General features: G+C 40.2%; 2 protein-coding genes across 18 annotated transcripts in view; both read left to right on the forward strand.

The window, feature by feature from the left end:
• The first annotated feature begins 600 nt into the window (after window positions 1-600).
• abi2b (abl interactor 2b) lies at window positions 601-22934 on the forward strand. 17 transcript variants are annotated; one of them, XM_088332678.1, is made up of 12 exons: window positions 601-789; window positions 7710-7877; window positions 8135-8311; window positions 8598-8615; window positions 9157-9266; window positions 10043-10189; window positions 11886-12022; window positions 13967-14158; window positions 14546-14710; window positions 16335-16418; window positions 18263-18448; window positions 21344-22934. In XM_088332678.1, the coding sequence occupies exons 1-12, from the start codon at window positions 673-675 to the stop codon at window positions 21517-21519; spliced, it is 1677 nt and encodes a 558-aa protein (XP_088188804.1). In that variant the 5' UTR covers window positions 601-672; the 3' UTR covers window positions 21520-22934. The 17 variants fall into 17 exon arrangements, with proteins under 17 accessions (XP_088188804.1, XP_088188805.1, XP_088188810.1 ...); XM_088332679.1 differs by having other exon boundaries at window positions 11889-12022; XM_088332684.1 differs by lacking the exon at window positions 10043-10189.
• Window positions 22935-25665: 2731 nt separating this feature from the next.
• LOC148370240 (collagen alpha-1(XVIII) chain-like) overlaps window positions 25666-27869 on the forward strand; it is a 54449-nt gene continuing 52245 nt past the window's right edge. Inside the window, exon 1 of the mRNA XM_088332677.1 lies at window positions 25666-25907. Within this exon, the coding sequence (XP_088188803.1) occupies window positions 25808-25907 (100 nt within the window). The 5' untranslated portion in view covers window positions 25666-25807. The remainder of the gene's footprint in view (window positions 25908-27869) is intronic.

Raw genomic sequence — 27869 nt, forward strand, 5'->3', positions numbered from 1 at the left:
GAGGTAGTAAAGCAGTTCCAAATTCCGTATAAGTATGTGTTAACAATGCGGAACTAAGTTTAAAGAGCCATTATGCTTATTTTTCCAACGCACCTATCTGCTGTTGTCTTATTTTAGCAAAACTTCTAGTTACCAAAAGGAATGGGGGGACAAGGACTAGAGAGTCACGTCTGGCTCGTCCCTGCGTTTTTTGGTTTGTTTGCTTCTATCCATTAGTGTGGCATTTACACGGTGAAAGCATGAAGAGGCCTTCTTCAAGTAAAGTGCAAATGCCGGCGAAAGATGAGACAGAAGAGCAATGATGACGCAAGCCACAGATTTGGGGCGTGAGGTAAAAAGTTCCTTTAAAATGAGCATTTTATTGTACTCGAAAAATAAATGAAAAGAATAGGGGAATAAAGGAAAGTGATTGAAATAATCAGCCAGTAGTAAAAAAACAAAACAAAAAAAACATTAATTTGGTTCATTCTATTGATTTAACGTGTTTGAGTGACACAATTTGGCCGGAAAAATAAAGTATTATTGGTCGCGTAATACCGAAAAAAGGTTGAATTACCCCTCGGTCCCGCCCCCTTACACACGCCCACACAGCATCAAACGGTCCTGCTTGCACTACCGCACGCAACCGCGGCGGCGTCAGTGAGCACACGCTACCCCGCTAAAGATGTAAAAATGGCGGAGCTACAAATGCTTCTGGAAGAAGAAATTCCAGCAGGTCGCAGCGCTCTTCTGGATAGTTTCACAAATTTGGAAAGAGTCGCCGAGTACTGCGAGAGCAACTATGTCCAGGTGTGCTTTATTTTTAGTGTGTTTTCACCGGCATACCCCCTCGCTACTTGGGGAGCTGTTGCTAGTCCTTTCGACGAGATGCGGTGTTAGCCAAGCCCGGGCAAAAGCTACAAAAAACACGAACCTTTTTGTTTTGAAACTGTCTTTTTACGTTCTGACGCGCGTTAAACACAAACAAACGGAAAATGGTTGTCATTTTCACCGCGCAAACGCCTTGTGTGTTTGAGAATCCCCGTGGGCTATCGCCTTAGCCAGATAGCTTGCAGCTGCCCATCAACCCCGGTGAAATAAGCGTGGATCGTCAACTGATTCTCTGGAATTTGTCCAACAACCACTGGCTGCCTCTCGCTCGACAAAGCGAATCTAGCGAGGGAAAGCAAATTCATCAGCGGTTCGTGTATTGTCTCAGCGGTGACATTCTGCTGATTTACGATCTTGTGTATAAACACTGCGACTCGTTTCTGGGCTTGTCAAACGGACAATTTTCACAGGGTTACCAAAGTGATACCCGCGGGCTCTAGGTAACCCCTTAAGAGCATCTGAGTAGTCCGCGGACATTTGTCCGTAGGACATTTGATTTCTATGTGCATACTCGCAAACACTACTGCTTTGCGTGTTGGACTACTGCCTTTCTCCCCTTATAAACACCCACTGATTTAAAATACAGAAGATATTGACTTTAGATTGGGCTACTTTTTGTGTTGGGGGGTTGTATAATAATGATATTGATGACAACAATTAATATTTCAATGTTGTTAATAATAATAAAAACATTATTATATGGTTATTATTATTATTGGTTTCATTGTAACCTGGGCAGTCATTTGCGACATTTTATTACTAAGGGCTATACAAATAAATCTGACTTGAATAGTGCTGGAGAAATTGGAAAAAATGGCTTTGAAACTGTGTAAAAAGTGCTTAATTTTGGCCATGAAAAAAGTGTATGACCCATCGGGTTGGCATTTCTTGCGCATGGCTTTAGTTTTACTTCTGTAATTATTAAATCATTGAAATGAGAACATTGCTCAAAATCATCCCTTTTGTTGTAGGATTTCATTTCTTATAATCTGTAAATTAGATTTCCTTTTTGAATTTCTCATACTTTCTCAATTTTCACTGCATTAAGTCCCATCATTTTCTTTCGGCACATCTTCCAGCTCATTTTTTTTGTTTCTATTATTTTGTTCACAATTTTCTCCATTATGTAGTCTTTTGTAGTCCTTCTTTAATGTCACTCCTTGTTTCTCTTCTTTTATTTAGCGATCTCTCTTGCGATTCTTCAATAGCTGATTTTATCAAGTCCACCTCGTCGACTCTCCTTGCTATGGAGGTTTTACATTTTTAGTTGAAATTTAGGTTTGTGAGGGAAAAAAAATCCAAAGCTATAGCACTAAGGCGAGAAGGGAAAATTCCGGAGTAAGTGAGAGCAGCGTCCTTTCTCGTTAGATTACGGAAGTCTGAGACGCCAAAGACAGATAGTGTTTTGCACTTAAAAATGGAGTGCACTTTTAAAGTTTACGTTTTTTTTTAATGTCAAAAGTTTGGCATGTTTGTACTTGGCATGAGGATTTAGTAGTTGAACCTTACTCACAATAATTCCTATGGAGGACTCATCCTGCCGCAGTTATTTTGCAATGTATTTATTTCAGTTTTTATTTTGTCACAACAAAATGCTATTTAAATTAGAAAGTGGCCAGTTGCCTGTGCTTTTCCTCCACTCGTGATGAAGAAAGGCTTTGCTGTGGATTGGTGCAGTCGTCCATTAACAAATAGGTGAAAAGCTACCAAGATACCAATGAAATAGTAATGACATAATATTAACATGATAATTTTTTGTTTTAGAAATGCTTATGAAACTGATCACCTCTTGTGCTAATCCGTAGAAAAAAGTATCAACTTCTAGACGGTTGCTGACCCCTGCTGCTTAATGTTTTTTTTTACCCTCACAGACATGTGAAAATTTGTAATCATTTAGAAGAAGTATTTTATTTCTCTCCTTGTAATCTAAATTAGAATGTACTTGGCACTTAATAGTGTGTTTTGTAAGAAGGATTGTGTGACTTAAAGTACAATTTTGAAAATACGATATTAAATCTTTTTTTAATCCCGGTAAACAAGTCTGACAAGATGGTATTCTAACTAGTGCTACTGTGATTCTTCCCCCCCACCCTGGGACAAGTATCAGTGCCTTTAGGATGTTTAACTTCCCAATCACTCCCTCTTGACATTCATCTCCTTCTTAGACTGGTGTTTCTCACTTTTTCTGAGCCGACGCACTTTTTTTTTTTTTTAATCAAAGTAATATCTATGCGCGCCAGCCCTATAGTTTTTTGTCTTTCTCATCTACAGTTCTTAATGTTTAATTTGCCAATTAAAGTTATATGATGTATAAAATATAGCCATTGTTTTGATATAAATAAGGTGAAACATCAGTATCAGAAGGAATAGAACCCAAAAGTAAATGAAATAAGGCAAATCGCTAGGGCTTCAAATAACAATTTTGTCAGTAAATGACGAATCGGTCGATTTATTCTTTTGTTGAGCCGATTAAATTGATTTTTTTTTTTAAAAACACCTTTTAAATTTCTTCTATATTCAAATATATAAGTTTAGGACGGATAGAAAAATAGCTCACAAAACAACTGAATATTTGATCATACAAATCAATAAAAAAAATCTTGTCTGTCAAGTTACTTAACAATAAACAAAAACACATACAAATGATGCAATACACCTACAAATGTGTAAGATATTCCTTTCCTATGACCTTATCCAAAAAGTAGTTATACAAACCAGAAAAACATAGAAAGAGCAATAAATAAAATTGTACGTGTAGCAACATTTGTATCCACCAAAAATATCAAAATTTTAAACAGACTTTTCAAAACTTTGTCAATGAATTTGTTTCCTTGGTTGAATCTTCTCATCTCATCTCATTAGCCGTACCGCTTATCCTCATTAGGGTCGCGGGGGGGCTGGAGCCCATCCCAGCCATCTTCGGGCAGTGGGCAGGGGACACCCTGAACTGGTTGCCAGCCAATCGCAGGGCACACGGGGACAGACAACTCATTCGCTCATTCACACCTAGGGACAATTTGGACCGGCCAATTCACCTGAAAATGCATGTTTTTGGAATGTGGGAGGAAACCGGAGTGCCCGGAGGAAACCCACGCAAGCACGGGAAGAACATACAAACTCCGCACAGAAAGTCTGGAGCTGGATTTGAACCCACGACAGGTTCCCATGACATGAACTGTGCCGCACAAGCGCTAACCACTGCGCCGCCGTGCTGCCCTGGTTGAATCTTTGAATATGATAAATGGTTCCAATGTGCAAATAATATATATGATAATAATTAAGAATCTGGCCCTTGTGTTAGACATCCATCCATCTGCACCGCTTATCCTCAGTAGGGTCGCGGGCGTTCTAGAGCCCATCCCGGCCATCATCGGGCAGGGGAAACCCTGAACTGGTTGCTAGCCAGTCGCAGGGCACAGAGACAGACAACTCACTCGCTCATTCACACATAGGGACGATTTGGACCGGCCAATTAACCTGCCATGCATGTTTTTGGTATGTGGGAGAAATCTGGAGTGTCCAGAGGAGACCCACGCAAGCACAGGCAGAACATGCAAACCGCGCACCGGAAGGCTGGCAGCTGGATTTGATCCCATGACCTCAGCACAGTGCTGCGCAACGCTAACCACTCATCCACCGTGCCGTCCTTAAGATTAACATGTCATCATTTTTTTCCTTTTTTATTTTATGGGTGGTTGGTTGGATCCCTTAACCACCAGGGTCATAGGGGCACTATTTCCTGTGGTGTGTTTTGGGCAAGTACATCCTGATTGTGTCTATCCCTCTCCAGGCCAACATATGTTTTCTGTTAGTGAATTTTTTTATTTTTTATCTGTATTTAAGCAGCACTTTCTGTTCCCTTGAGAATTGTTCATTTTGTAGTGTTTGACCGTTCCATGCCAATTTGGTTTGTAATGAAGCAATGTTCCAAAAAAAAAGTAAGATACTTTTATAAAAGCGGACCTAAGTTCTATTACAATCCTACCACCTTAAAATGTGATCCATGACACCTATTTGCATGGATTTAACAAGCTTAGGTGGTCATATATTGCACAACGCAACGAACTGATGAAATAAGTTGCTAACACTTTTAATAATCAATTTTATCGATTCGTTGTTGCAGCCCTGCAAATTGCAAAGACTTAAATGGAGTGACCTACTCACTCGGCTCTAACTAATAACATTCCAGTTAAATGCTAAATCTGATCTCATCAGCTGCCCAGTAGGGTCCCGGGGGTGCTGGAGCCCATCCCAGCAATCGCAGGACAAAGACTAGGAACCTTCCCGTGGTGTCCTGCGAAGGGCTCTCTCCCGGGGGAGCCTTACGAATCCTACTCGATCCACTCAGACTCGCTCTCTCTTTCTTTGTTGTTCCTCTCTCCTTCTTTGTCTCTCCTTTTCTCTCTTCCCCTTTACACTCTTGTCTCTCATTTTCTCTATCCCTCTCTTTCCTACTCTCTCCCCACCTCTCTCTCTCTTTTCCCCCTTTTTGTGTTTTACTCTGTCTGTCTCTCTCTCTCTTTCTATCTGTCCCTCTCTTTTTCTCCTCTCTCTGTTCTTCTCAGGGCGGGCGACATCGAGAGCAACCCTGGCCCCCAGTCCAAATGCTAGTGGTGCTTTCAAACCGTTCGCTGCGACCACACCCCAATCACCTGTACTACCTGCCCACGGGGCTTGTATAAATCATGCACCGGCCTGTCCGAACGTACTTAAGACTTCAGAGGCTTCGTATGCTTAGCTTGCTTGGGTCACACCCCGTCAGGCCTGGCGGCACAGGACAGTCGCAGCCCCCTCTCCTTCGGAGAACTACGGAGCCTCCCACGAGCGAGTCTAGCGCTACTAAGGATTACCTTAGGCGCCTTGAGTGACTCAACAACAACAACAATCCCAGCAATCATCGGGCAGTGGGCAGGGGACACCTTTAACTGGTTGCCAGCCAATCGCAGGGCACACAGGGACAGACAACTCGCTCCCTCATTCACACCCAGGGACAATTTGAACCGGCCAATCCACCTGAAATGCATGTCTTTGGAATGTGGGAGGAAACCGGAGTGCCCGGAGGAAACCCACAGAAGCACGGGGAGAACATACAAACTCCGCACAGTAAGTCCGGTAGCTGGATTAGAACCCACACAGGAGGTTCCCAAGAGCTTAGAACTGTGCCGCACACGCGCTAACCCAACAATGAATTATGGTATCCGAGACAAATGGTCTTTTTCACATCAGATAACTAGCCACAAAACGGCATTTCTCACACGCTGATTGTTTCTCACGGCTTTAATTATGCCGAGATTGCCCAGAATGCAGAGAACTTTCCTTACTGAAAAAATGGTTCTGTTTAATTTAGTAATGACTTTAAAAGCATTAACATAAGGTGACAGTTTCACATCTCACTTCTTGTCGCCATATCCGTAAAGAAGTGGAAATGTTGCCTCTCTTGACGTCTCGGCCATGTTCATGCGCAGAACTGATGTAAGCAAACATTCCATCTATCCATGTTGGGTCAATTCTTTGATAGTTATCTTCTTCTGTCAAGTGTTAGGCGTTTTGGAGGGCGGGATGTTTTTCTTTCCGTATATGTTCACGGATAAACTAAATTTAGAACTATGAAAAACAATGCTGCAACAAGAGGGGCGGCTTATAAGTGCATAATATTCCAGCTATAAAAAAATATACTCCAACTGTGTGAAATATTTACTCCAAAACACACTATAACAGCCGACCAATAAATAGGAATTTGTTTGATGTTGCTTCTTGTAATCAGTTTGTTTCGCCACATTATTTCATTTTACAAATAAAGAGACTCGTAAAATTATTCCCAATATGGTAGTTAGCGCTCCCCTTTATATTGACACCTTTTTCATGATGAGGGTCTGTTAATGCTAGTTTTTATTCATGCTCAAAGCACAGTCACATAAACTTGTGTCTTCCTTGACACATATATTCCATTTATCTCACTCTTAGCTTAACTGCTCGGAAGCCCCAGGCAGCCGCTAGAAAACATGCATTCATTAGCCGCATCATTGCCTAAGCCGCAGGGTTGAAAGCTTGGGAAAAAAGGTTGCGGCTTATAGCCAGAATTTTACGGTATATGCGAGTATATACGATTTCTGTTGAATCCGATTAATCAGTTATCCTGATAATTGCTCAAACCTTCCTGAGGTAGTAGCTTGTTGAATTTGTGATTATATCCTCTAGTCCATTGGTGGCCAACCCAGTCCTCAGGAGCTGCATGTCCTGCATGTTTTCTTGGTTTCTCTTCCCCAACTCAGGTGATGCAAATGTAAAGTTTTTCAGAAAGCGGTGTGGGAGCTTGATAATGACCCAGTAATGAGCAGAGAAACTCCAAAAACAGGCAGGACACGCGGCTCTTGAGGACCGTGTTCGCCACCCCTGCTCTAGTCGTTGATTGAGCGCCCTTCATGTATGAGACAATTTGTTCCCTAGGGCCATCACCACTTAAAACAAGCACACAGGACTGTGGAAAAAGTAAATAAATCTCTTGTATAGAAAAAACAATATTTTAGATTTGATTTCTCAGCTCTTATTTTGGAAATATGTTTCTGCTGATTTAACTGATCTATTTTAATATGCTTACAAAATGGGCCAGTCGCTTGTAAATATTTGCATTATTGTCCTCGCAATCTTTATTAATCCTGATTTTCTCATTTACATATTTTTTTTATTATGTTTATCCTGGAGTGCCACATCTAATCTTGTTGTCAATGACAAGAAAGACGATTCTGTATGGTAAAAGCAGTATAATAAACGGCGAAAATCAAAATATTTATTATGTGTATATTTTTTTTTCACATTTTAAAAATCCTTTTGCTTTAAAGTCTCCAGATAAACAGCGAGCGCTGGAGGAGACAAAGAACTACACAACTCAGTCGCTGGCTAGTGTGGCCTATTTGATCAACACCCTGGCCAATAATGTCCTGCAAATGCTGGACATCCAAGCCTCACAGCTTCGACGCATGGAGTCATCCATCAACCACATTTCTCAGGTGGGCCGTTGGTTGCTGACATCAAATTTGGCTAATTCAGATAATATCTTTAGAGAAAGGTCAAAATCCTCTGAGACAGCAGCTAGTGGCTATTTACTCATTGGTTGTCTTTCAAATCGTAGAGCTTGAATGAGTTTAAAAACAAAAACAGTTTAACTACAGTAGTCATTTTTTGGGAACTGCTAGGATAAATCTTTCAAAAAATAAAAAGTCAATTATGCATTTCTGTTAGTAACAGCATCAATAAATGTACTCAGACGGTGGACATTCACAAAGAGAAGGTGGCCAGGCGGGAAATTGGAATCCTCACTACCAACAAGAACACGTCCCGCACGCACAAAATTATCGCCCCGGCCAATCCGGAGCGGCCAGTGCGCTACATCCGCAAGCCTATCGACTATGGTCTGTTGGATGACATGGGCCATGGAGTCAAGGTAAAGAAATTATACAGGAACAGTCATCCAAAATGAAATTATTCTTTGGCTTATTTTGGCTTGACAAATAAAATGACCTAAGAATATGAACGCATGTACTATATGATATTGAATGTTAATCGTATCGACAATGCATAAGGGTCCAATATGTTTCTCATATCGGAGGTGAAAATGTTGTATGATTCTTGGTCTGTTTTTTTCCCTCTTCCTTTGCACAATAATCCGTTAATTGTTGTTCTCTCTCTTTCTCTCTGCTCACCTTATTTATTTTTGTAAAAAACCCTAGTGGTTGCAGAGGTTTAAGGTAAGATTTTTAAAGCTAGCACCTTAAAATAGGAAGACACTTGTATTCCTGAATGCCACTTTTGCTGTTGTTGTTGCAAATTGCTGTGGAAGGAATTTGAATGTTTTTTAAGGAGTATGTAGTTCTAAATTGTGAAAAATTACCATCCACTGAACAGGATATGTAAATTCTTGTATACTGCAATCCCTCACAACATTGTGCTTCATATTTTGCGGCCTCAGTACATTGTGGGATAAAAAAATAGTTATGTTCAAATTTTAAAAACATTACACACTGCCTGTATACTACCATCCTGGGGCTCATTTTTTTTCTGTTTGGACTGCTGACTATCCATTATCCCTGGGGCATTTTAAAAGGGAGGCTTGTTTGTGGATATTGGTATATCGCGGGAGGTTCTGTTCCCCATTAACCTATTGAAACGAGGGATTACAGTACTGAGAGAAACATCAAATGGTGATTTTGCGAGCTTTAAATTTCAAATTACTCCTTAAAAAAATTTTTGTTCTGTCTTTTTGTACCTAACATTTGCATCTCTGTGAAGGCCAGTGCTCAGAGCATGAAAGCCGGAGGTGGCGGGGGTGGACTTCCTCGCTCGAACCCCCCAACACAAAAGCCGCCTAGCCCACCTATGAGTGGGAAAGGGACTCTCGGGTACGTATTCCTTCATATTCAATATGTCTTCAATGTTTTTGCCCATAAAATACGAAGTCAAACACAGATGACAGGAAGTCAACACTTCTTCCCTCAGCCACTGTCATCTAGTCATAAAGGGAAGGAAAAATGTAACTCATGGGTTCAGCCTCTTGCTCGATTATGTCGCGTGTTGAATGTCTCATGTTTGCTCATGCAGCCGAAAGTCTGTTTTCTCGTCACTTTGACGGATTCCCTGATGTCTCAGACACTGTCTTGTCCATGTTTGCGCGTGTGGTTGATAGTGAGAATTTGCAAGTGCGTCCCATCCGCTCAGCGACTCTCCCACGTGTGGTATTGATGTTCATCATATTTCATCGCAGCTCCACCTCCATGATGGATCCAATGCTGCAGTCTTTGGCTAAAGACAGACATTTTATCCTATTTTTTGCTGGGTTTTTTTGTACTTGTTTGGCTGGACAATCCTGACTCGCATATGCATTTCATAGTAATTTTGCAATTGTAACGTCTTATTATTTTTTTCAAAACAGAATCATTTTCTCAGCCTGGCAGCTTTAGACCAAATCCGTTTAAAGCGGCGTGCATAGCGCTCCATCGGTTCCACCCAGCTGTTGCTACTTGTGGACTCACCCCAGCCAGCCCCAATGTTCCTTCTGTTCCCCATTATCTTTAAGTTTGCACTTGTGTTTTCCGCTCTCCCCCTCCTTTCCCCTCTCCTACAATTCTCTGTGGACCGCCCTCCACCAACCCAACCCACCCCACAACTCCTCTCACAGGCGACACTCGCCATATCGGACGCTCGAACCGGTGCGTCCTCCCGTTGTCCCTAACGACTACGTCTCGAGCCCGACGCGCAACATGGCTCACCCCCTGCAGAGCCCAGCACGCAATGCATCCGTTAATCAGAGGAATCGCACGTACAGGTATCCCCCAAACCCTCCCTTGCTTTCCCAGCATGCCTCAGTATATGTATATAACACCGGCCCTGCCCTTATACAGCAGACCCCCAGGATTTTACATGAATCCGCTTTTGAAACCTATGATAATTGGCTAATACATCGAAACGCCCAGTACCACAGGTAGAAATATAAAAATATAGATAACAGTGCTGAGGTCATGGTAACAAAATAATATGTAGTATTTTCTACTTACATCTAAATATACATGTGTATGGTTAAATAACATAACACATAAATGTACTTGAAAAGGCAAAAATGAATCTTTGTTTAGATTTGATGTGGTGTGACGTTGGTTGGTACAGTGAAGCTCATGGGAGGATGCACTGTGGGGAAGCGATGGCGGATTAAAATAAAAAAAACATTTTTTCAACTTGCTAGTTTTTTTTTGTATGCCCTCACAATACTTTGTTGCTTTAACCGCCTCATTATTCGTAATGATTGCCCCAATACTCAGTTATGCCCATATCCTTATCAATGATAACAATGCGTGTGTGCCTTTAATATTTCTTTATTATCTTAAGCTTTGTTTCCATTGTTATCATCTTTTTGCTTTACCCATTCCCATCAGTGCATGTCTTGGGACCATAACTAAAAAAATTAAGTTTCTTTGCACAAGACTCTGAACTGAACAGAGAGAGATCTGGAGCCTTGTGCCTTGGAGTTAGGCTAATATCAGCAGAATCTAGGTGGATCCTTTGGCCACTAGGGTCTTAGGGGCACCATATCCTGTGGTGTTTCTAGGGCAAGCACAGCCTGGTGGCGCCCAGCCCTCTGCGGGCCAACAAATGTTTCCACCCGGGCTCGAACCGGGGATCTTTCGCGCGTGAGGCAAATGTGCTTACCACTGCATTACAGAAACACTAGCAGTATCTACATAATGTAATAATGTCAATACGTGGTAGACTGACCACTTAGAGAAATGTGAGGTACTCTACTCATTTGCACGCATGCACATAGTAGAGAAAAAAAATTGTATGTTTTTGGTCTCACAAATTAATGTATGGCGGCGAAAATGCTGTAACAAGGGCCTAAAATTCACATCAAACTCTACATCGTAACATTAAAATCTCATTAGCTAAGGAAGCCTTAACCCGGGGTCTGCTGTATTTGTCTCCTTTCCTACACGTCAACCTAGATTAGTGAATTATCCTTGTTTTGAGTCCTGACTTTACTCCCCATGTCACTATTTTCTCCACACATGGCCCCTAGCCTGTACAGGTATGAAGACCAAATCAAAAAGCAGAGCAGCAGTACAATAAGGCCTTTTTAACACAATTTCCCCATGATAATCCTTAGTCAGGACGAAATTTGCTGTAGAATACATTAAAAAAAAATCTCCATCTGTTGCAGAGTAGTGTAAGATCAATGCCTATCAAGTAAAATACGAAAGGTTTTCACTATTATCAGCTTCATCCATCCTCATCTCACCGCAGTTCTGCTTCCTACTCTGCCAGTGCGTCGTGTCTTGTTTTTTGTGTGCTGATGTTGCCATGTGTCTTTGGCCAGGCTGTCTAAACTTATCTATGACATCTTGGAGTGTTTATCTTCCTGATTGTCAGTGCTATAGCAAACAACCCTTTAGCTTAGCGACTTGAGCTCAAATCCAAATGCCGCTGTTGTGATGGAGAGTGTCTTGATGTATTTTGCGGCCCACCGTCAGCAGCGGGAGCAGCGGCGGCAGCCACCCCAGCAGCAGTCGTAGCAGCAGTCGGGAGAACAGCGGAAGCGGCAGCGTGGGTGTGCCCATCGCCATGCCCATCGCCGTGCCCACTCCGGCCCCACCCAATGCCTTCCCAGGTACTACCCATGTTTATGTGCTCGAAGGTTTTTGTGTCTACATCGACTAGAACACACTCTTGATCAGGGGTGGTCCAAACTTATTCATTTAAGTTTATGCAAAAAAAAAGAAATAGAGGCCTTTTTTGAACTCTTGCAATTCAGGCATTTTATTTTCCATATTATTGTATAGCGCGCATTTTTCTTTACCTAATAAGGAAATTGGTGTGAATGTGTGTTATACTCGGATAAATATATTTAATTCATCTTAACCTTCTTTATTTTTTGGTATTTGGAAATTTTAATTCTTTTAAAGACATCCATGAAGCCCTTTGAGACTCTTCGTGATTTAGGGCTATACAAATAAAAATGACTTGACTTGACTTGACATTTCAGCAAAAGTAAATAAGGGCGGTGAGTAATATTTAGTGCTTAGTGGTACAAAAACTTTCATTCAGTAAAAACAAACTAACATTGATTTGAAGACTAGGCAAAATACATGGACTATATACCGATGAGGATTTTTGTGAAAAATTGCAGGTCGAAAATTTTTTTATTTCCTTCACACAGTGAAATCCCTACTAATGTGGCTGTCATGTTTTTCTGCAGTTTTGTTGCTTGCTGTGGCACCGTTTTTTTCATTTGACAGCAGTGCAATGTAGTGATCATATATTACACACTGGATTTTTTTAACAGTGGTGCAATATTTTGATATCTATACGAAGTGGAAATTGGCACATCGCAAGCACATAGAAGGGGTCATTAAGACCCCGTTAGATAGGTTGTATGCATCCACCTCCAAACACTGCGACGGCCGCAGGATACTCTCGCCGAAATACGCTCGGTGAATTTGTAACCGGGGTGGTGGCGTGCTCACCGTCTGTGGCGCGGCTCAGGGGGGGTCTACCCGAATCCGGGAAACGAGGTAATGGCCGTCTAACGTAGGGGCAACCTGTGCGTGACGACGGTACAGCTTGCGCGTAAGGACGAGGGGGACCTTTCTCTGGCGTGGTTCATGGGGGCCGGATATAACCTGGGAAGCGGGGTAATGGCCGCCCAAGCGTAGGGTATACTGAGCGTGACGGCGGTACAGCTTGCGCGTAAGGGTTGGATCCGGGCCCTAGTGACACATACGGTACAATATAAACAAATTTCATTGCACATAAATTTCGATTATCCTTTTTTGGGGTAGCCGCACAAAGTTTTATAGATTTTTTTTTACTACTGCCCGATGATTGCTGGGATGGGCTCCAGCACCCCCGCGACCCTACTGAGGATAAGCAGTGCAGCTAATGAGATGAGATTTTTATTTTTTCATAGATTCAGACCTGTAAATCTCAAAATTCATCTGGTCTGTTTGTTTTTGTGAAACATTTGTTGCATCAAATGGTTGTTTTATTGGTACCCGATGAATTCCTCTTAAAGGGATCGACCATTAGTTGCTGTATGGTGTAGTGTACCTGGAAATGAGTGCTGAGAGGCACATGTAAGAATACAACCTAGGGAGGCTCAAATTGAGGACAAACAATTGTTTTTTGGTTTGTTTTTTTCGCCTAGCCTTTTTGAAACTTGCAGGTACCCATAGCAGGAAGATAGCGGACAGTTCCCTTTCGGTAAAGCTCATGTCCAAAAAAGTCTATTCTTGACCTATGAGTATTAAAAAAAAAAAATCTTTATCTGATATTTCATGCATTTTTTTTTCTCTATTCAAGTTGTTTAACCGCTATATAACACTGTCCCTTTTTAAATTAAAACGAAAATTGATTTCATTTTATTTTAGTAAACACAGTTTAACAACGGATCGTGGGCTTCAAATGCCCCCCTGTTTCAAAGTTTGGACACCACTGCTCTCGAGGCTTTAGGCGAGAATGTGTATGATCCCGACTTGTTGGACGTTCCTCCTCCTCCCTGACCCTTGTTTTCTCTTCTTCCTTTCTCTCACTTATTTTAATGACACTTCTTCAGCCCCCACCCCTTCCAACACAACTAAACCCATAACCAACACTGCCACCTCCCCCGGTCCCATACCCCCTGTTCTCGATGGTCCCCCTAACCCACCTGTTGAGATCCCGCATGTGCCCCCACCGCCGCCCCAGCTCCCCACATCAGCAGCCCCCGCTGGCACAGGACAGGCTACGTATGGAAACACTGCGCAAGGTGAGTAGAAGGCAATGTGCGAACCCCACCCAGCCCCCACATCATCATCCCAGCTCCGACTTCATGATCCATATGAAGACTTGTGGAGCTCGGAATATGCTCAGGGAGTTCACATATCCTGAAGGAGTATTTGTAGAAGCTCTGTGGAGCACCCGAAGATGCGTATGTTGGAAATTGAATTGTGTGAGTGGTTCATGCTGCCTCCCTTTTTCACCATCCCCCCCACTCTCATATTTTCATTTTATCTATTTGGCCTTGGTGTTGTATGATTTCTGTTTTTCTGTAGTTGTGCCACTACTAACATTGTGCCTTTTTTTTTTTTTCAAATCTCTCACAAGAGAGAAGACAAATGCATTCTAAATAATAAATATGTCGCCGTCCTTTCAGGTGCTCCCCAGTTCTACAGCATGAATCGCCCAGTGCAGCCAATCCAGAATGCTCATGCAGGAGGATCGCTGCCCTACCGGCGCCCATCGTCTGTCACCAGCCAGCCCAACTCTGCTCCCAATCAGAATCAGCTCAACGGTGGACCACACTTTGCCCAGAATCAAGGTACAAATTAGAATTTAGCATTTAAGTGGATTGCAAACTTGGCAGCCCTTTTAAATACATTTTGTACGGTACCTATAAAATGGTACAAAGTTTAAAGGGACACTGTGTAATTTTTAGCGCCTCCTACTGATTTGAATAGCAAACAAAAGGACATGAACTATCCTTTAAACATGCAGGGATCAGAATTTTCCGCGGATCCGCGGATTTCCGCTGTTTTTGAACCCCAAAGGCATTCCGACTTTCACTTTTTCTCTTGCGTAGCAAACAAATTCAAAATCCGACTGTCTCACTCTTTCCTTTATTGCTCTGGCGCACCCTGGCGGCCGTTAGAAAAATTGGCCGCATTGTTGCTCAAGCTGCAGGGACTGAACTGCATTTGAATTTATCTTGCAGTATTTACAAAAAAATCAGTTATGTGGGCAAATTATTTTAATCTTCTAAAAATGGGGGGGGGCTCCGCCCTGCTTTATTCCTGGACCCTGGCTATTTCAGCTGAAAATGAAAATCTCCATTCTGATCCCTGAACATGCATTTTTTAGGTTGTTTGTGGTGTCCTTAAAACGTTGAAGGTAGAATATTCTCTCTTTGAGGTATGTGCTATCAATGCCCAACTGAGTTCAAAGAGCCTTTGTATTACGCAATTATATCAAGTGAATCTTGTTGCCAACATTGTACTTCCACAAAAAATGTGATTAAGTACAGTTCTGTATCTTACAACCGACTAAACAAGCCCCCAAAAATGTTAATATTATGCGACAAAATATATCAGGAAATAAAAAGAAATGGATATCTTGTGAAAGAATTGTGAGAACAAACGACGTTTGTAGGCCGTACAACCTTTGCAATAGTACACGAGTCAATTCATTCAAAAGAGAAAAATGATTTTGCATTGCCGGAAACTCAGCAAAATGTAACTTGATGTCAAGTTTTGGACATGTTTGATAATTAATTATCTTGCCACACTTGGGATTATGGTTGCTCACTGTTGTTTCAAGCGTTGCTCACCGACTTTGTGTGAACGCTCAGACCCGTGGAAAATTAGAGGGAACATTGCTCACGAGTTGTGACTTTCCTACTGAATTTAAATTGTAAATGGCATGATGTTTTGGTGGTTAACTGAGAATTTTAGCTACGCTTCGAATAATAACATTGTAAAATAGTAAGAACATAACAATAACTTCAGTAAAGCAAATCAAATTGGTAGCCCCTCGTGACAATCAGTAACAAAAAGTAGCTCTCAGTGCTAAGAGGTTAGTGACCCCCCCTGCACTAGACAATACAAGTGGTCAAATATTACAGTGTGTCCCGTTCAATATTTTTGGAGAATAAGTAAAGTGACGTCATCAATCTATATGTATATATATATTATATAAAGGTTTTACAATTGCCACAATGACAAAGTGGCAATTCAACATGGTTACACAGCAAAAAAAGAACAAAAAACAGCTGAACTAGCATCAATCCAAATGAAAGTTGCCTACGTGATTCTAAAAGTAGTGATTCCTAAAATGTGGACAAACATTTAACATCTTTGCTTCACATTGAGGAATATGCACACGACCTGGTAAGGTTCCGGTTCCGTCTTCGGCTTCTCTGTATTTGAATGCTGTTTTGGCAATTGCAGGGACACTCGCTCCCCCTCCCCCCTCCATGCAGATCACCCCTCAGCTGCCTCTGATGGGCTTTGTGGCCCGAGTTCAGGAGACCAGTAAGTTGATGGTTCTAGTGACCCTCTGCATGACCTCCATCTTTACACGCGGTCATCATCTCCCATTGTGGGGAATCTGATCTTGAAAGAACTTTTTTGTATCACAAACTCTAGAAGGTGTTGTGACTTAATGGGTTTGTTTTGGGTATCTTACAACAACTTGTCTGTTCAGACTTGGTTAAAATCGGCATGGTCAGGATGTTTTATCTGTGGCGACTTGCTTTTTTTTTGTCTTGTAACCCCTAATCCACAACTACCTTGTCACAGATACATTTCCTTTGTCAGTTTATGGTATTGTTAGATTCACAATATTGTGATTTATGGATTATCCTGTTAATTGTGATTTTTCTAATGCACATGTAAAACGTTATACATTAAATAATGCAATAGCATTACTAGTGCTAGGCTTAAACACGTTCTGAGCATCAGTTGAAAAAAAAAAAAGTCAAATTGGCGGATTTTTTTTATTTTTTATTTTTTTTAATATATAATTATGCATTTACATTTTTATTTAATTATATGGCCTAAGAGCTGACTGTAGGAAATTTTTAGATTAGCAAAATTATTGTTTTAGAAAATGGTCTTCAAAGTACAAAATTTATTTTGCTACATTTGTTGTGTGTGTTTAGATGACATCATATCTTGGACCAGGATTGGCTCCGACCAACAGGTTCATAAAACAATTACAATGGCGCCACTTGTTGCAGAGACAGTATATACAGTGGTTACTGAGTGCAGTATGACACTACCTGGGTTGTAGCATTGAATGCCATCTTTATATTATTACAATTAAAAAGCCGGACCTAGGCCACATGAGCGTGTGGCCCGCGGGCAGTAGTTTGCCCACCCCTGCTCTAGAAACACAAAGATGGGACCAACCCAACACTGGGGTCATTTCGATAAATTTTTCTAGGTTGTTTTACACAAAAAAACAACAGTTTGGTACCGACGGTAGTAAAGTAATGTACGGACGCCGCCCTACTTACGAACGGTTCCGGACGATCATTAGTACGTTTGATTCAGTGCAATATTTTGTATGGAATGTTTGTTCAAGGTTTATATAAGTATGTTTAAGACTCGTATACGTAACATGTATTATTTTGTACTAAGAAATAAACATTTCACAAAATAATATGCTCTATAAAGTTGAGTTTAACTTACTTATGGGAGATGTGCTTCAAATGTGGCTGAAAAAAAGCATTCTGACTATTTTCTCAACCGCATCAAGCTTTCTTATTCCGCTTTCATTTCAAAAGAAACCACTTGCCTCTCAATACTTTACACCAACCATGTTGAATGGTTGCACTTGATAATAAACACTAAAAATGTAGAAAGTTTTTAGCGCGCTAGAGATCGTATAGACATAGTATAGACAGTATAAAATGTTTACACACGAACTAGGAAGAGGAAGCAGATTTTTTTCTTCTGCATGGATGCTGGGTCCCCTCTCACAGCGCCACCACATGCCGGTAGCGGCAGAAAGAAGCACTACAGTCCTGTCCTGTTCTTCGGAAAAATGTGCACACAATACAAATCTAACGTACAGCAATGTCAGGATATTTTTTCACATCCCGAATTTTTTTTCCGTGTCTACCGTTTATCATAAGTCGAATAGTCGTGAGTAGGGAAGCGTCTGTACCCATTTTGAGAAAGTTTAAAAAAAAAAAAAAAAGTTTATTTTTTTTTATTTATCAAAATAAGGATATTACCTCTTTCCCTATGCATGTCTTTCACCCCAAAAAGCATGTGGTCATCCTTTCATCCAATGCATGGGAAGTTTACTTTTCACGGTCCAAATTATATTTTATATTTGGTTAGTAAAATATATTTTTTATTTTTTTTAGTCTCAGATGTGCCTCCACCGCCCCCCCTTGCGGACGAGCCGGTCTTCGAAGACCCTACACCGCCTCCACCGCCGCCCGAGGACTACGATGATGAAGAGGAAGAAGAAGACTCTGCTGTGGTGGAGTATAGCGATCCATATGCCGAGGAGGACCCGCCCTGGGCACCATGCAGCTATCTGGAGAAAGGTCTGCTTTTTTTTTGCAAATTAAAATAACTACCTGGCGTAATACATTTGGAAATGAATCCTGTTTAGCTAAAGTTGATAAATTATTTACTATCCCCCCAGGATTTTTTTTAACTTTCTAGTATCAACTCATCACAATGCCAAACGTTTCTCTCAAATGGGAAGTGCTTTTTAATTTTTTTTTTGCCATTTGGATTCATTTTTGAAGCTTTACAGATAATTCAGTTCTGTAGCCATATGTGCATAGGACATATCAAAAGAAGGCTTGAACCCTCTTAAACCCAATTTTTCATTAGAAAAAGATTTATTTCCAAAATAAAATTTTATTGCAAAACACTGAATTTATGTATGAGCTTTTTAATAAGTTTTAAGCGCCCGATGTTCCTGGTGAACGAAAGATTACGCTAACATGAACGTGTAAAAATAAAAAAAATCAGGTCGTTTACAAGTCATTAGTGCCCGAGTCTCCACAATAAGTGGTGAAGCGGTTCATTGGAAAGGGGGCTCAGTTTCAACACCATCAATGTTGGGCTCCGTTCCAACACCGATGAATGTTTACCTGAATGTTCAACGTAAACATAATGCAAACCCAGGCTAATCGTACGTCCGCGTTATCGTAATCTTCTGTGCGAAAGATTACGCTAACATGAATGTGTAAAAATAAAAAAAAGGATAAAGGAAATAATTATGGATAGGATTTCTTACCATTATGGTGGTCAGCAGAAGGCGCAGGTGGACAGCCGTTGCTTGCTTATAGCACTCACTCCCTTAGCCACATCACTAGATTTCACAGCGTCCTTATTCTTTAGTATCGTACTGATCGTAGATTTAGCTATGCTGTATTCCCTAGCAAGATCCTTCATATTTTGCTATTATTTCTTTCTTAAATGCAATAGTTGTATGCACTCCTTTTTTTTTTTTACCTGTAGCAACTTTGCTGCTTTTACTGACTTTCTTCAGAGGCATAATTAGGGGCTAAAACACCCGTACGCCGCTCAGCATCGCACCCTAGCGTACGCACTCACTCATTACCGGCGTTCGAACTCCCGATTTTTTTGACCGAACAGCGAAGCAAGAATTTCTCAATTTTTGGTCGGACTTTTTGGTCGGATTTTTTCGAACTGAGAGGCGTTCGAAAACCGAGGTTCCACTGTATTCATATATGATGGCCTAGTTAATTTTGGTCAAACCTAATTGTGAGCATAAACACTACGGAAACCTGGGACACATAATAATCTAACAAAGGAATCAGTATGATTTATTTTATTTATTTATTTTCAGATAAAGGAGAGAGCCATTTCCCAAGATGAGAACTAAACTAAAATCTATGGAAGAATAATTACGATTCAAAAAAATTGTTAAATCTGGTCTTCTAATCTACCACAATGACTAAATGGCTGTTTTTAATCAACTGATTTACCTCCAATAAGATGAAAATGCCACACATACTTATTCCAATGCATAAAATTGTCGATCCAAGGTTAAACACAATGTCTTGTCTTTTTTTCTACTCCAATTAGATTAAAAAAAAAGTCAAGAACTAAAGATGAGACTAAAATGTTTGCCTTAAAGTTTACTAAAACTTGACTCTATAAAAACTGTAAGTTGGTCAAATTTGAAACTGATAAGAAAAACCGAAGAAAAACCGTATCAAACGCACGGCCAGCGTGCCGGATCACGACCGCCAACGGATTTAATCAGTCCCGTCAGACAACTCTGAGAGCAGCTCATGTAAAAATGAGGCGCATATCTCAAAAAATGACCTGCAGTTTTAATAATGTCCACCGGATGTCGCAAAAGTTTTCACACCCTCAATTCCGAGGCTTTCAAGTACTTTCCAACACTCATTGTCTAATTACTACTTTTTCATAGAATTTAGCACTTATTTATACTATTCAATGAGTTAACTTTTAGAACTTTTTGTTTCTTCTCAATAAACGTTTCACGGTTTAGTAATAATCGCTTCTTTTTTCATACATTACATCACACTTTAGTCTTTTTCATGATTCTCAGTCTTTTTTCTTACATCTCAGTACTTTTCATACTTCTCACTATTATGTTATCTATTTATTATACTTTCCAATATTTAAAAAAAAAAAAATTCCGTTAGTTTTTTTTCATTGCATTTCATGAGTTAATACTTTGCTGCACCTTTTCATACTTCTAGTCAAGTAATGTTTATTTGTATAGCCCTTGATCACAAGGCGTGTCAAAGGGCTGCACAGACCACAGATTATTGCAAACCACAGACTATTGTTACACCATCCCCTGATCCAAAACATACATGAGGGTGAGGGAAAAACTCAAAAACCTCAACATGAGGAAATTTCTCAGTACTTTTCTTAATTGGTACTTTTCATACTTTTCACTACGTTTTAAAATTTTTCTACACCCGCCAGTACTTTTTTGTGCTTTGCAGTACAGTTTCCATTTTTTTTTACGTAATTTAATAAAAAAAAATGCTTTTTTTTAGTACTTTTTATACTGATCAATACTTTTTCATACTTAACATTAATTTTTGTACATTTCAATATTTTTTTGTATCTTTAGGTACTTTTCACAATTTCTTTGTATTTTGTTTTCTCTATTTTTTCAATACTTTTTATGTCTCATCTCATCTCATCTTATCATCTCATGAGCAAATATGAGTTTGACACCACTACCCTAGGTTGTGCATCAGCAGTGTACCTTCAAACGCTAGGTTCCTCAACAGCGCCGCTAGCTGCCAATGCTACCAACCACATCCTCATTCCAAAAATGAAATTCTGTCCCAGAAAGGCGCAAGTAGAGATTGGCCAGTTAAGGGATCCGTGAAACTTGTTAATCCTCATCTTTATTATCTGCTAATGTAAACTGTAGACTTGAAGCTGACTCTCCACCTCATACTGTCCCCCAGTGGTGGCCATCTACGACTACTGTCGGGACAAAGAAGACGAGTTGTCCTTCCAGGAGGGTGCCATCATCTACGTCATCAAGAAAAATGATGACGGCTGGTACGAGGGTGTGATGAACGGAACCACCGGCCTCTTCCCAGGCAACTACGTCGAATCCATCATGCACTACGCTGATTGAGGAACATGCCGCCCCGTCCTCCCCGTTCACGTGCTACAAGTGAGAGCAAAAGCAGTCAGCAGGATAGAGGAGGGAACACGGGGAGACTTGAGGGGTTAAATGTCACAGACTTTGAACCGACGGAGCATGATGATCACCTCTGGGATGGGGATGCAGACGAGAGCCAACGCCCAATCATCATCTCCGTGTTAACAACCACTACTTTTTTTCCCCTTTATGTTTCTTTCTGGCCTGCGGGTTGAGATTTGGAAAGATGCGTTACAACGCAGCACCCAAATTGTCCTTTAGTGGAATACTGATTTGGATTCTTGCGCATTGGTGACCTGGGCCAGTGAGAGATTTTAATGTCATGGAATGGACAAAAGGGCCTAGGGGAATGCCAGAACCATTTGGCAAGGGTGCCAATTTCCCTTAGACTAAACATGCAACAAGCGTTTATACATGGGCGGGGAAAAAAGTCTCAAGCACATCCAGTGTCCTTTTGTAACACATGACTACACTGAGGCGGGTAGGTCAAAGAATGAAGAGAAGGTTTAACTCATTTTAAGTTCACGCTATTGGACAGTCACGAAGACCTCCAAAGAAATATGGAGTCAAATCCCGGGTTGCACGATGTGTAGCGTCTCTCATGGATTACAGAAGTTTTATCAGCTCAGAAGATGATCAATTGCAGTGTTAGGCAGATGGGATTATTTGTTTATTTTTTTGTCGATGATTTTAAGAAAGAGTGACAGCCTGTCACGTTTTTATTCGTGGGAAAAAAAAATGGCTCTTTTGTGAAGATTTATGTCTTAATATTTTTGGGTATGGTGTGACTTATTTTCTTTCCTTCCACCAGTGGTGATGCATTAAGGTAATTTTGAAGTCACTTGTGCCATATTGAGATGTGTTTTGCAGTTGAATCAAGTGAGAGGTGGTCCCCAAGCCCCCATGCCTCGTTTTGACCAAAAGAACATGCTTTTGTAGTGAAACCACCTATAAGAGATCATCTAAAGGTGACATAGGTCCTTCAAACAAGTTATCGTATATGAAAAGATGGCACATGTGTCGAAAATGCAGTTAAATGCGCTTGGCAGTGTCCACAAAAAGCGAAGCCTCAGTATTTAATCCAGAAACTTTATTTTCTACAAAAAAGAAAGCAGATAAAAGTGGGTTTGTATGTGTCTTGCATGCCATTGTTTTTGGTGCGTTCCCTCAAACCCACATGGCAAGATGAGGAATGCTAGGAAAATGAACAAAAAAAAAGCAGTTGTGGCCCACCCACCTCATCCAAAAACTTCCCCTTGGCGATCACATCCGAGGACTTGACACACCAATAGTCCATCATGCCATTGTGTTGCACATTTGGAGTTGATTTGCAAGAGTCTTGTTTGTAAAATTCAGAGAAAAAGACAATAAAGTTATAAAGGAAGTCATTGCACTGGCTCTCATTAAGTCTGATTACAAACGAAGGTTTGTTTTTCAAACACTCAAGTCCGGCGCTGCAAGCTAAGACTGCAGGAATGCATACACAACTCATTCGGAAACTGCGCCTGCGAAGCTCTCTGGCAACGAGAAGAGAGACGGGATTGAAATCCTAAATTTTGCACCCAATGCCCCGAGGTGCAAAGTGACAGCAATGAAACGTTGGTTTAACGTGTGCAGACAGGGCACTGACAGCGAAGACCGGGAGCCGTCTCAAAGGGGATTCTTGTGTTCTTTGGCTTTTGGAGAGGACATGTTTCGACAACTGTCTCTGACCGCTGTGTGCCTTTTGCCTGAAACTCAATTAAAAAGATGATACATGATGACTTCCAAGGAAAAGAAAACGTGAATTAACTTGAACTGTTAATTTTTTTCCTTCACATCCTCTGCCTGCTTAATCTGCCCGTTTTTTGCAGGAACTGGGACAAAGAATTTGTCAGTATGTTTTCTCAAGTTGTGTTTCGTGATTTTTCTGTTTATGGAAAGAATGCGGACATACTATGCACCTTAGACAGGTGCTGAACTTCAAGGCATGTCTGAACAGTTAAAATAAGATGAAAAAAGGAATTAGCTCCATAAATTACAAATGATACTTGGAGTTGAGAATTGAACTATTTCTTCAATGTGTTTGTTTTCTTTTTCAATTGTTTCATTGTAGTTGTAGTTTGTGCCCATTTGAAGGGCTTCATAACCAGATAAATGTTTGCAAACAATAGTTATTAATTTGTATTGTGGGATTATTGCTAAAAACAAAACAAAAATAATGTTCCAATAACTGGATGAATGTTGCTAAAAATATATATGTCTTATAGTGCAGGATTTTTAGTGAAGAATAAAATAAAACGTTAAATGTACCACTAACTGGATGAACGTGAGTAAACAATATTTTTTGTTTTATATTGCAGGAGTCTTGCTAAAAATGAAAAAAATTTCATATCAAATTTATCACTAACTGGATGAATATTAATAAAAAATATATATATTTTGTTTTTAACTGCAGGAGAGTTGCTAAATATGAGAACAAATTCTCATGCATTTTCCAGTTACTGGATTAAAGTGACAGATTTTTATTATTTATTTTATTATTATTATTATTATAAGTAACAGGGTGAATATAAAAATATGTGTCAATGCAGGACTTTAGTGAAAAATAAAATAAAACGAATTATATTGAATGAACCAGTAACTGGACGAATTTTTATGAAACATGTTTTGTTTCGTATTGCAGGACTCTTGCAGAACAAATTAATATAAACGTACCAGTAACTGGATGGATGTGTATAAACAATATTTCTAGTTTATTTTGCAGAATTATTACTAAAATTGAATACCTGCGTAAATGTTTTTAAACAATATTACTGCATTTGTTGTTTTATATGTTTATAAAATATATTTTTTAGTCTGATGTTGCAGGATTCTTACTGGGAATAATCCACGTTAAAAATGTCCCAAAATATTACGAATAAAGCATTTGGATGACAACTATTTTGTTCTGTTAAAAAAAAAACACGAAGACTGCTTTCACTGCAAAAATGTAGTTAAACGGAAGGAGAAGTATAATTTTTCCTGTTGTTTTTTAATTACTTATTAATCAGGCAGGTAATTTGACTTTGTTTAAATTGTCTTCATTTTCGACGCAAAATAAGTCTCATCTCTCATCGCACCGCTTGTCCTCAGTAGGGTCGCGGGGTGCTGGAGCCCATCCCAGCAATCATTGGGCAGTGGGCAGGGGACACCCTGAACTGGTTGCCAGCCAATCGCAGGGCACACAGGGACAGACAAGTCACTCGCTCAGTCACACCTAGGGACAATTTAGACCGGCCAATTCACCTGAAATGCATGTCTTTGGAATGTGGGAGGAAACCGGAGTGCCCGGAGGAAACCCACGCAAGCACGGGGAGAACATACAAACTCCGCACAGTAAGGCCGGGAGCTGGATTTGAACCCACGCAGGAGGTTCCCACGACCTCAGAACTGTGCCGCACACACGCTAACCACTGCACCGCCATGCAAAATAAGTCATTTTAGCCAAATCATCTGCTATTGGTCATTTATAACATTACTAAAAACTAATAATAGCTAAGAACGCAGGTTCGATTCCCGTCTCCTCCGTGTTATATGTCGAAGTGTTCTTGGGCAAGACACTGAATCCCTAATGCCCCCAATAAGCAGGTCGGCGCATTACATGGCTGACTCTATCGGTGTGAGTGTGTGTGTGAGTGAATGGGTAAGTGTGAAGCACATTGTAAAGCGTTTTGGCTGGTCTTCATTGACTTTAAAAAAGTGCTATATGAATGCAGACCATTTACATTAAATTTAATAACTGATGAATGAGCATAGTGAAACTCTGAAGTGCTGTTCCTCTATAATGGAGTGCATTTTTTTAAAACAAAGAACATTCGAACCCTTTGTAGAAGCACGCGTGTAGATAAAATGGCTGTTATCACCCGCTGCATTCTAAATCAATCATTCAGAATACAAGAAAGATCACAGGCATTTTAAACCTCTTATTCTATATGTTAGCGAGGGGCATTTGTTGCATCAGACGCTGGCATTTCGACCTTTACTTTGAAAATAAAAAACACTCCAGAGGAAGTTGTCATTCGGGGGCTTGACACTACAGTGTGTCTACGAGAACTTAACTTGTGAAAGCTGGGTCGGGGAAAAAAACTGTCCTCGCTCTGTAATTTATTTCCCCGGCAGAAAATCCTCAACTATCAGTCAGGAATGATCGACTTTCCTCCCCAAGTTCTCTGACAGAGGGATTCTTCTTTTTTTTTTAATTTTTTTTTTTGGGGGGAGACAAACTGGAGCGACTTCAATAATGTGTGGACGCAGCAGGTGTTTGACCCTTCAGACCTGTTTCACAAGCATCTTCGTCATCCTGCTTTTGGGGCTCCAGGAGACACAAACGCAGTATACAGGTAAGCTTCAATTTTAAAACCTTTTTCTTCCACAAAGAAATTCTATCACGGTCATTTAAGCCTATATACATTTTCATGGCTTTTTAGGGTGGAAAAGTGTGTTTTTAAATTACAATTCAACTACTATTACAATTCAATTTGCGTTACCTTTTCCAGAAGTGTGGCTAATTGTTTTTTACATTTATGACTTATAAAATGTTTAAAGTTAACCGTTTTATTTTTACTGAATTTGAAAAAAGTTGATGTTTTAGAAATGGCGTAGAACTTCTGTTTTACTTTTGTTTTTCTTTTTCTGTTTGTTTTTGTTGTTGTTGGCGGGGAATTACAATGAATTATAAAGAAAAACAGGAAAACCATAAAGAAAATAATTTTATCTCAATAAATGGGTACCTAAATAATCGTTTCCTATGAGCAGGGATAATTAATGCTTTCAAAAGTAAAGTGTTAGTGTTAACTCAAAACAAATGAAGCTTGAAAATGGGTTTAACCCTTAAATTAAAGTTTTAAAGCTCTGTTAACTTCTGACTTTAACATTTAACTCAGAAAAACTAAGCAGCTCTAAGGAATAGTAGACTTTTTTTTTTGCACAGTACTCGATTGTCTACAGAGGCACAGCAACCGCATAGAATAATAGTTTTTTCATTGTACATTTTTTATCCTTATTTTATTGATCATAATCTACAACAAATGTAAAACTAATGACAAATAAACAAATTGTTTTAAAGGGACAGTGTGTATACTTGACCATTCTCATTTTTTTTGCCCAGCCTTTTGCAAGCGTTGTGTTTTGGGGGGCTTTATTACAGCTCCCTCAAAGCGAGGCTCATGCCATATAAAATAACTGCAAATCTCTTGACCTAATTGTATTTTAAAAGATGCACGTCTACGCACCAGTTCATGTATTTTTGCTTGTTCTTGAAATCAGTATTGTTTTCATTTATGACACACACTGTCCATTTAGTAATCCAGATTTAATAGGAATTTGCTTTTTGTAAAACCAGCTTTGAGTCTCCCAAATGAGAATTGAACCACTCAAGCAATATTTAAAGAGCTGAACGACCTTTCCATTGCTCAAACGCAATCCAAACAGGATCCTCATGTAATCGGCCACTCATCTGCAATGCTTTAGTACCTGCGTGCTCGAGTTTGTGTGTGCCTGTTCTTGTTCCAGATGCTCATCGCTGCATCATCGCTTAGGATTTCAGTCAAAGATCCCGTACAGCTGCAAGGCGCCAAAAGGGGCTTTGCAGGTTGGGATCTGCGGACTGCTTACATTTTCACCTCTCCGGGGCTTGTCGGTTCTTCTCAGACGCACATGCACACACGCGTGTTTACTTTGTCTTTCAAAGACATCCTGGGACGTGTGGGAGCCTGACGGGTAAATTTGAGGCCGACGTGGGGGACACGCGTTTTGTTTTTTTCTTCTTTTCAATTGATACCTCGTTTTGCTTTGTGGTACCAGCTTCCATCAATTTCACAATGAAGTTGCGTGACATGCAATCTTTATAATTTATATATTTACACTAGTGGTGTGACCAGAGGGGGAGGAAACAGGGGCTTTTTCGCATATTTCCTTCATTTCACATAAAAATAAACAGTTTTATCGTGTACTCATTTGCACACGCTATTTTAATATGTGTTTTTTCTTCACATCGGGTTTACATCAGGCATAATAAAATAATTACAATGGGAGCCTTTGACAAAATTGTTGGTTTCTCATGTCGTGTAAGTAGCAACCTACGCTCCAAACTGCGATAATTCAGAAAAGGTAGCAGTGAGTTGAAGTGAGGTTTGTGTCTGGTGAGGCACAGTCTGATTTAAAAATAAATGCACCTGCATCTTATTGTTTGTGTAGTAGAACAAGAAAGGAAAATATAAAGTGTTGCATTAAAATATGTTCTGTTGTCTTTTAGATTAAGTCTCTGTGCTGCTCCTTTTGTAATAAAAGCATCAATACATATG

The sequence above is a fragment of the Urocampus carinirostris genome, chromosome 3, assembly GCF_059441175.1.
Source record: "Urocampus carinirostris isolate Australia breed hairy pipefish chromosome 3, RoL_Ucar_1.0, whole genome shotgun sequence".
Lineage (NCBI taxonomy): Eukaryota > Metazoa > Chordata > Actinopteri > Syngnathiformes > Syngnathidae > Urocampus > Urocampus carinirostris.